Source organism: Colobus angolensis, unplaced genomic scaffold, assembly GCF_000951035.1.
Source record: "Colobus angolensis palliatus isolate OR3802 unplaced genomic scaffold, Cang.pa_1.0 Scaffold10, whole genome shotgun sequence".
In the NCBI taxonomy this organism is placed as follows: Eukaryota; Metazoa; Chordata; class Mammalia; order Primates; family Cercopithecidae; genus Colobus; species Colobus angolensis.
In genome coordinates, this window is record NW_012110919.1 from 6,169,780 (window position 1) to 6,179,871 (window position 10,092).

General features: G+C 38.0%; 1 protein-coding gene across 2 annotated transcripts in view; it reads right to left on the reverse strand.

Annotated features, from left to right (window-relative positions):
• Positions 1-3,056: 3,056 nt before the first annotated feature.
• NR2C1 (nuclear receptor subfamily 2, group C, member 1) overlaps positions 3,057-10,092 on the reverse strand; it is a 53,884-nt gene continuing 46,848 nt past the window's right edge. For both annotated transcript variants that reach the window (XM_011934016.1, XM_011934021.1), the window contains exons 12-14: positions 9,763-9,900; positions 6,563-6,668; positions 3,057-3,563 (exon numbers count right to left, since the gene is read on the reverse strand). In XM_011934016.1, the coding sequence (XP_011789406.1) occupies positions 3,389-3,563; positions 6,563-6,668; positions 9,763-9,900 (419 nt within the window). In that variant the 3' untranslated portion in view covers positions 3,057-3,388. The remainder of the gene's footprint in view (positions 3,564-6,562; positions 6,669-9,762; positions 9,901-10,092) is intronic.

Below are 10,092 nucleotides of genomic sequence, written 5' to 3' on the forward strand. Positions count from 1 at the left end.
TGTACTTGATTGCCAGTATCCTGGTAAAAGGATAGGGAGCCTACATACCAACCAAATGCAGACTTTTTTTTTTTTTTGAGACAGTCTCGCTCTGTTGTTTCCCAGGCTGGACTGCAGTGACGCAATCTCAGCTCACTGCAACCTCCGCCTCCCGGGTTCAAGCAATTCTCCTGCCTCACCCTCCTTAGTTAGCTGGGATTACAGGCGTGTGCCACCATGCCCAGCTAGTTTTTGTATTTTCAGTAGAGACGGGGTTTCACCATGTTGGTCAGGCTGGTCTCGAACTTGTGACCTCGTGACCCACCCACCTTGGCCTCCCAAAGTGCTGGGATTATAGGCGTGAGCCACCACTCCCGGCCTCCAAATTTGGATCTTCACTTCCTCCATATTTTCAACCCTGTATCTTATTCACACCTTCTGTTATCCCTAGTATCCTGTAAGTCCTATGCTCTTCCAGTTCAGTTTCTCCAAAGAATTAATCTCTGGCCTCCTCCTGCTTGAAAAGGGAGGAGAGAAAGTGGCCACCTTTGTTTTTTTTTTTTTCTTTTCTGAGATAGGGCCTGGCTCTGTTGCCCAGGATAGAGTGCAGAGGCATGATTTTAGCTCACTGCAACCCCGATCTCCTGGGCTCAAGCTGTACTCCCACCTCAGCTTCCCAAGTAGTTGGGACTACAGGTGCACACTACCATGCCTGGCTAATTTTTTTTTTTTTTTTTTGTAGAGATGAGGTTTCACTACATTACCCCGGGTAGTCTCGAACTCCTGGACTCAAGCAATCTGCTTCGCTCAGCCTCCCACAGTGCTGGGACTATAGGCATGAGCCACCACACCCGGCCTCCACCCATCTTAAGTAGGGTTGGGAAAAGATAGTCTAATTATTCTGTATCCAGACTTGCAACCAATCCATTTTTTTTTTATGTCTCAAGCATCATTTCTGTCTCTGAGCACTGGTTCCTTCAAGGTACTAAGCATCTTGTCTGGTATCCTGGCTTCTTTCTCATTGCATTGCCTTTTGTAGTCACTCAGTTAAAGCTTCTTTAGTTCTGGTTCTACTAAATCAGTCATTCTTTCTCTATCTGCATTTTGTTTTCCAAAAATTTACTTTACTCTGTTCTTTGATTTCTTCTCTCCTATTCCATCTGTCATCGTGTAGTTAGTTATACTTTATGGACATTTTACTGAGATTTCAGGAAAGAAAACAAAAGCTAATCTGCAGTATTTAGCTGGGAGTCTTCAAATTGAATTGCAAATAACTCTAAAATATAGGACCTAGAAATGTCTCCATGTTTTTCTCTTGCTGGAAGTACTTTAATTAAAATCACCCCACCTGAGAACCAAAACACCTATTATATCAGTAACAATTCTTATTAGAACTTTCTTAATATAGCAGATCTATACTTGCTATAGATGAAACCACAATGGAACAAACGAAGGATAAGCAATCATTGAATAGGAAAATAAATATATTTACAAATATATTGGTAAGACACAGAAATTTGTAATGCAAGTCACATTTTAATATAGTTTTAAAAACTCTTCCAAATATAATAACAAATTTAATCAGAAAAAACACCTGAAACATCTTAATTAACCATTAGTACATTATTTTAAAGGATTAGTTCCCTAATTCCTTGGCTTACTACATTGTATTTATAAAGGTATAAACTACTGATTTTTCCATTTGAGTATTATACTAAATGTAGTTTCTTTAGCTGATAATTATAAATAAAATTGTTGACTAAGATCATGTTTTAAATAGGGAAAAAAGTAGTAAGCAATAAAATCCACATCCCCACAAAAACTTCAGCTTTTCTTCTATTGCAAAAATCTTTACAAAAAATGTACTCTGAGTGCATTATCCATGTTTGTTTTAAAAAGCAACAAACATACCAAAATAATTCATCAAGAAATCAAAGCAAAGAAACAGTTATCAGTATCAGGTTTGCTAAAAAAATAAATTACTGTGGAAGACATCCGAGGAGTCTAAAATGCATTTGTTGCAGCAGTAACAAGGCTTCAGGCTGACTCTTATACTGCTGTTAAAGCAGCCCTCCCGTGCTTTACAGTGAAAAAAATCAGTGAATATTTATTTTAAAAAAGTATCATTAGCTTCAAAATGTTTAAACTTGCCTTGAGAACATGTATTGGCTATGATAAATCCATTATTTGACAAATTGGGTGAGTTTTTTTAGTGACCTAAAAGAAATAGGCTAAAACCCATAAACGACAGGGTTGGGAAGCTCTAACTCAGGTCAGAAAAGTAGAAGAGAGATCAGATTCTTTTTATGGAATGAAAGAGCAACAATTTTAATATCTTTTTTGAAATAGTGAAACATTTTGGGCTCAATTAGTCTCTATTACTTTCTTTCTTTTTACAGAGACAGGGTCTTGCTATGTTGCCCAGGCTGGTCTCGAACTCCTGAGCTCAAGCAATCTGCCTGCCTCAGCCTCCCAAAGTGCTGGGATTATAGGCATGAGCCACCACAGCTGGCTAGTCTCTATTACTTTGAAAGATAGCAGTAGGCCAGGCACAGTGGCACATGCCTGTAATCCCAGTACTTTGGGAGGCTGAGGCAGGATCACTTGAGCCCAGGAGTTTGAGACCAGCCTCGGCAACATAGTGAAACCCACCTCTATAAATGAAGACAAAAACAAAAACACGAGCAGTAAGCTAAAAATATTAAAATATCAACACTAGCTTATTCTCAAAAACAATTTTCTGCTATATAAAGTGCTTGTAACTAATAATATACATTAAAAGTGTCAATCTTAAGTTCATGAATGGCCTATCTCACTGCCAGCAATGAGAGTGGTATACATATGCTAAGGGACACCATGATATTTACAGAAGACAAAAAGTATATATTCAATTATTTCCTATAATTCTAATATTGTCATTATACCAGTAAGCATAAAATGATCTTATTTTGATATGGTAATTAAAACAAAGATTATTATGGCAGAGTAAAATGCAAGGAACTAACTCCTCCTTAGGGATTTCTGACCATAAGTATTTTTACTAGTTCTTAATGAAGTTAAATATGACTAGAACACAATTCAGAAAAAAGAGACTAATTTATTTGTTTTATAAAATAGAATGAGAGCTTAGTTTAGATAATTAAGAGGTGACAGCTTCAGGTATCATCTTCACCAAGAATAAATTTGTAGTGTTTCATGTTCATTTAAAGGAATCAGGAAGAAAAATTCATTTAATTTCTGTTGGCCCAGTCACTTCAAAAATTCTTAAGGAAGCTAAAATAAAAATACCTTGGATTCTAGTGACTTTTTGAAGTAAAAATTTCCAGATGCCCCAAAAGCAATGAGTTCAATTTGGTGTCTTGTGTTCTGGCAAAGAACAGTTAAGTTTACAGCACTGCAGTTCCAACTTTCAAATGCTGTGACCAATTATTTGAGAATTATAATCTGCAGGCTCCATTTTCAAAATATGTGGGATGACACTGTCAATTCGTATGTTGCCAATGAGACCTTTGAAAAACAATTCTTCAGTGATGGTAGCATTCATCAGTCTTAAAGCTGGCAATCTGAGTAGCAGTCTGGATAACCTTAAACAAGAAAGAAAAAAGGGAGAGGAACAAGGTTGTAAACCAGAAAGAAATTTAGTAGAAAAGTATGAGTAATTTCTGCATGTGGCCTAATTTAATAAATACATCATTTTCAAAAGTTAAAATCAAAACTTTAGTATTCTCAAGCCTTAGAGCATATGGCAATTACCTGGGTATTAATGCAGTCTGACAGACTCCACAGGGGAAAGCCCTGCTCTTAATGCTACACTGTACTGCCTCTCCTTGGCTGTAAGGACCATGGAACTGAGCTGTTAAACGCATCAAGTTATACTATTTTTTTTTTTTTTGAGAGGGCCTTGCTCTGTTGCCCAAACTGGAGTGCAGTGGTGTGATCTCACTGCAGCCTCAATTTCTTGTACTCAAGTGATCCTTCCCGCCTCAGCCTCCCAAGTAGCTGTGGCTACAGGAGTGTGCCAGTATACCTGGCTAATTGTGTTTATTTTTTGTAGAGACAGGGTCTCACTATGTTGCCCAGGCTGGTCTCACATTCCTGGCTCAAGCAATCCTCCTGCCTTGGCTTCCCAAAGTACTGAGATTATAGGTGTGAGCCATTGTGCCAGAACAAGTTATACATTTAAGAATGGCGGCTGGGTGCCAGTGGCTCACGCCTGTAATCTCAGCACTCTTGGAGGCCGAGGTGGGCAGATCACTTGAGGTCAGGAGCTTGAGACCAGCCTGGCCAACATGGTGAAACCTTGTCTCTATTAAACATACAAAAAATAATTAGCTGGGCACGGTAGCACGTGCCTGTAACCCCAGCCACTTGGGAGGCTGAGGCAACAGAATCACAAGAATCGCTTGAACCTAGGAGGCGGAGGTTGCAGTGAGCCGAGATCATGCTACTGCACTCCAGCCTGGGTGACAGGGCAATACTCTGCTTCAAAAAAAAAAAAAGAAAGAAAAAGAATGGCTTAGCAACTCATTTCAGGTTTTAAAAATGGCAATGTTTTGTGTTATCAGGACATAAGGCATTTTCTTGGTTTTGCTCTGCAAAAAACTACTGGAAATAGGCAACAGTCGCTATTACTGGGAAGAGCACGGAATGTGGAATCAAGACCGTTGGGTTCAAATCTTGATTGAACTGCCCACTACCTATATAAATGTGTGCTTGCCACTTACTGTCTCTCACAGTGCTGTTGTAAGGATGAATGAAATGATCCCTGCCAGTTTCTGTGCCAGGTAGTGAGGTTCCTTAGGGCAGGACCCTATCTTGTGTGAAAGTGCCTTGTAAGTTGAAAACTATTATCCAAGGATAATGTATTATTTTTAAGTAACCAAGAATGTAAAAAACTGAGAAAGTTGCAGTCGCAAAGGAAAAAATTTAAATACTGTATTTATTTGTATAATGAGGCATACAGTAACTTTTAAAACTTAAAAGATAATGCTGAAAAACCACCACAACAAAACCACCTTTCCAAAAAGACTGTGGTGGGTTTATCCTTCTGTCCTAAGGCCTTGCACTCTAACACTTCAGACCAAATAAGACCAGCAGCCCCCAGGATTATCTTCTTGAAGCTGTGTGCTCTACTCCTCAAATTACTCAGCATCCACATCAAATTACTCAGCTTTTACAGAACTGGTAGAAAGCAGGATAGGAAAATGAGTTAGATAAAATAAGGCTGATATTTGAGATGAGACTGGCTTATAAATCTAAATTATTTAATATATGTAAAAAATTATACGTAAAAATGTTATTTTGCTAGTTTGAAGTATGCTAAACTAACAAAATGTTTTATTCTAAACAAACACACTTATATAGCCCTTACTATATGATAGGCACAGTCCTAAGCACTTTACATATATTAACTGATTTAATCCTTAAAATAATTGTAAAAAGTATATACTATTATTATCTCCATTATAGGAGGAAACATGCCCAAGGTTATGAAGCTAGCAAGAGCCGGAGTCAGGATTCAAATCCAGGTACTCTGGCTCTATAACCAGGTGCTTAACCCCTTGGCTATAATGTCCCTCTTTCAAGAAAGTGGCTCTTATAAAAAAAGAATTTTTCTTTTTTTTTTTTTTGAGACGGAGTCTCGCTCTGTCGCCCAGGCTGGAGTGCAGTGGCCAGATCTCAGCTCACTGCAAGCTCCGCCTCCTGGGTTTACGCCATTCTCCTGCCTCAGCCTCCCGAGTAGCTGGGACTACAGGTGCCCGCCACCTCGCCCAGCTAGTTTTTTGTATTTTTTAGTAGAGACGGGGTTTCACCGTGTTCACCAGGATGGTCTCGATCTCCTGACCTCGTGATCCACCCGTCTCGGCCTCCCAAAGTGCTGGGATTACAGGCTTGAGCCACCGTGCCCGGCCAAAAAAAGAATTTTTCTCAAAGAACATTGGCGAGAAATAGCTTGGAGGGAATTTCATAAACTGTGTTTCAAAATTAATTATAAAACAATCTAATCTAATGGTATTTGATTTTTAAACATTTTTTAATTATTATTTTTTAGACAGGGTCTTGCTCTGTCACCCAGACTGGAGTGTAGTGATGTAATCATAGCTCATTGCAGTCTCACCTCAGCTTCCTGAATAGCTGGGACTACAGGCATGCGCCACCACGCTGGGCTAATTTTTGTATTTTTTGTAGAAACAGGGTTTTACCATGTTGTCCAGGCTGGTCTCTGATTATTTTTTATCCTTCTTTTACTAACAAAATTCATTATTTTATCCAAAGAAAAAGAGTTTGGACTTTAGAGTCAGACTACCTGGGTTCACAGTCAGGTGCTATCATTTACTGTGTGACCCTGAGCAAAGCTAACCTCTCTGTGCTGAAGTCTCCCCTTATATAAAAATTTAAGAACTGGATGAAATATTTTATGTAACGTACTTGCAACAATGCAATACTGCTTTTTATAGCATTACTATTTCAAAGTTAAGGTTGCCTAAAACATTTAATTATTCTGAGAGTAGAAACAATGAGATAACAGATCCACAAAAGGTTTTTCAATTATTTTAATTATATGGAATTTAACTGTAGATACCTGTAGGTGTCATCTGGATATGTTTTGGTTATATAATCTTGGAATTCCACATAAGCCTTTTCCTGAAATTTCTCTATCTGTTCCATGTTTTCTAGGCCTGGATGATCTGAAACATTAAAGAAAACATTGGTACCCTAGTTCTGAATGTTCATTTAAGACAGAGTGAATATGAAGAGACAGAAAGAATAGTTAGTCAAAACAGAAGCCCCATCATAAAATGTGTGGCTCAGGCCGGGCGAGGTGACCCACGCTTGTAATCCCAGCACTTTGGGAGGCTGAGGTGGGGAGATCACCTGAGGTCGGGAGTTCGAGACCAGCCTGACCAACATGGAGAAACCCTGTCTCTACTAAAAATACAAAATTAGCCAGGCATGGTGGCGCATGCCTATAATCCCAGCTACTCGGCAGGCTAAGGCAGGAGAATTGCTTAAACCTGGGAGGCAGAGGTTGCGGTGAGCCGAGACAGCGCCATTGCACTCCAGCCTGGGCAACAAGAGCAAAATTGTCTTAAAAAAAAAAAAAAAAAAAAAAAAGTGTGGCTCATTCATTCCACAAATATTGATTGAGCCCACCTACTATATACCAAGCACTATATTTTACATATTTAAAATTTTTTATCTCATATACATATGCTAACAACTAATAAAAAATAAGTGGGTGTTACCAAAATAAACAGCTTTCTCGCCATTCCAAAAGTAGTAGGAAGTAGGAAGGCATTTGATAACTTTGCTTTTAACAGGAGCAAAAGGTAAATGACTCAGCTTAAAAAGACATTTTAAGGCTGGGTGAGGTGGCTCACAAGGTCAGGAGTTCAAGACCAGCCTGGCCAACATGGTGTGAAACCCCGTCTCTACTAAAAATACAAAAAATTAGCCGGGTATGGTGGTAGGCACCTGTAATCCCAGCTACTTGGGAGACTGAGGCAGGAGAATCACTTGAAACTGGGAGGCAGGCAGAGGTTGCGGTGAGCCGAGACCGTGCCACTGTACTCCAGCCTGGGCAACAGAGCAAGACTCTGTCTCAAAAAAAAAAAAAAAAAAAAAAAAAGGCATTTTAAATCCATGAAATATTTGCAGATTATATTCTGTGCCCTATTTTTATAAGTCAAAAATTCTATTATTTTTAGGTAAAAAGGTATATAAGAAATTATGAAACCATAAATATCTCTATCAGAAAAATAACAGAAATATAAAAAAATCTATATAAGCATTTCAATGGTCACTATAACATTACACAAAAACAGAAATACTAAAAGAACTTCATAAAAATTATGCATAGCTTAAGAAATGTTGAATATGGAAAGCTCTGTTCTCATGGATGAAAATTTTAAAAAGTAATAAATGGAAAATCTTAAAAATAATAAAATTACATTAGAATTTAAACTTCAAATCTATGTTCTTTCAATTTTCACCTAAGGAAAATGAAAGTGACAAATTGTGCTAAGAATAGTGACATACGTTACTAACTCATAAGAAACATTAGAAGAAATAGTACAAGCTTTCATGTTCTTACTGGTATCACTGACAGAAAGAAACAGGTTTCCTCAGATAATTTTATTCTGATGCACAAGAACAGAAACATATATCAGAATGAAAAATACAGAACCTAAGAGAACAGTCAATTTCTCTTATTCAGAAATTGACCACTGAGAGCTTACCATCATTTTACCATCTGTGAAAACTGCAAACTGGCAGGAAAACAAGAAACCAGTTTTTTTATTTGTTGGTAACTCATATAAGATGTTTGGAAATCTAGCCCATCAACATACCAATAGTCATCTCTCATTCTGCCATTTAGTAATGGCTAAAAAAAATACACCTAAGAATTCAAATGTTGATGTGACAAAAGAAATAAAGGTCTATAATATTTTTTACATTTTCATTTATTTTTGAGACAGGGTCTCCCTCTGTCACCCAGGCTAGAATGCAGTGGCGTGATTAGAGCTCATTGCAGCCTCAAACTCTCAGGCTGCAGTGATCCTCCAACCTGAGCCTCCCAAGTAGCTGAGACTACAGGTGCGCACCAGCACATCCAGCTAATTTTTTCTATTATGATTTTTGCAGAGAAGAGGTCTCATTATGTTGTCCAGGCTGGTCTCAAACTCCTGACCAATCCTCCCATCTCAGCCTCCCAAAATATGAGGATCACAGGCATGAGCTACTGAGCCCTGCCAAAGTCTATCATATTATTTCACTGACTTCTCAACCTCCATTTTCATACCCATATAAATATCTAACATCCTTAAAAATCACCAATTTCAAGTATACAATTCAGGCTGGGTGCGGTGGCTCACTCCTGTAATCCCAGCACTTTGGGAGGCCGAGGCGGGCAGATCACCTTAGATCAGGAGTTCAACACCAGCATGGCCAACATAGTGTAACTCGTCTCTACTAAAAATACAAAAATGAGCTGGGTGTGGTGGTGCATGCCTATAATCCCAGCTGCTGGGGAGGCTGAGGCAGGAGAATCGTTTGAATACAGGAGGCAGAGCTTGCAGTGAACCGGGATCACACCACTGCACTCTAGCCTGGGCAACAGAGTGAGATTCAGTCTAAAAAAAAAAAGTAAGTATACAGTTCAATAGTTTTTATTATATTCAGAGTTGTACAACCATCACCACAATCTAATTTTGGAACATTTTTGTCACTCCAAAAAAAAAACTCCATCCATTAGCAGTCACTTCCCATTTCTTCCTTCTCCTTAGTCCCTGGCAACCACTTAATTGTTTTATGTCTATACAGGTTTGCCTATTTTGCATATTTTATATAAATGAAATCAAACAATATGACTGGCTTCTTTCATTTAGCAGAACATTTTAAAGGTTCATCTGTGTTGTAGTATGTGTTAGAATTTCCTTCCTTTAATGGCTGAAGGATACTCCATTGTATGTATATATTACATTTATTTGTTCATCTGTTGACATTTGGGTTGTCTCCACTTTTTGACTATTATGAGTAATGCTGCTATGACTATTCATATACACATTCTTGCATAGATATATATTTTTCATTTCTCTTGGGCTGACAAGAGTGAAGCTGCTGAGTCATTTGATAACTCCATGTTTAACCTTTTGAAGAACTACTCAACTTTTTTCCAAGGCAACTGCACCATTTTACATCCCCACTTGCAACATATGAGGGCTTCTATTTCTCCACATCGTGAAACATTTTATTTTGAATAAAAAGTAAATGTTTATATACCTGGACTGAAGAGTACTATTGCCTTCAGGTAGGCATATTCATATCCATCAATGCAGAGTTTAACCATGCTGTTGCAAAACTCCTGTAGTTTGAAGATGTGCTCCATCAATAATTTTCTTCTTTCTGTTGACATTTTATCTTTAATTAAAAATAAACAAAATTTTTAAATTGTTTTTTGACAAAAACAAATCTAGTTTTTGTCTAAAATGAACAACTACTTTCATCCAATATACTTCCCTCTCAGGAATTTTGAAAAGTTTTTTAATTCTTTTTTTTTTTTTTTTTGAGATGGAGTCTTGCTCTGTTGCCCAGGCTGGAGTGCAGTGGCCG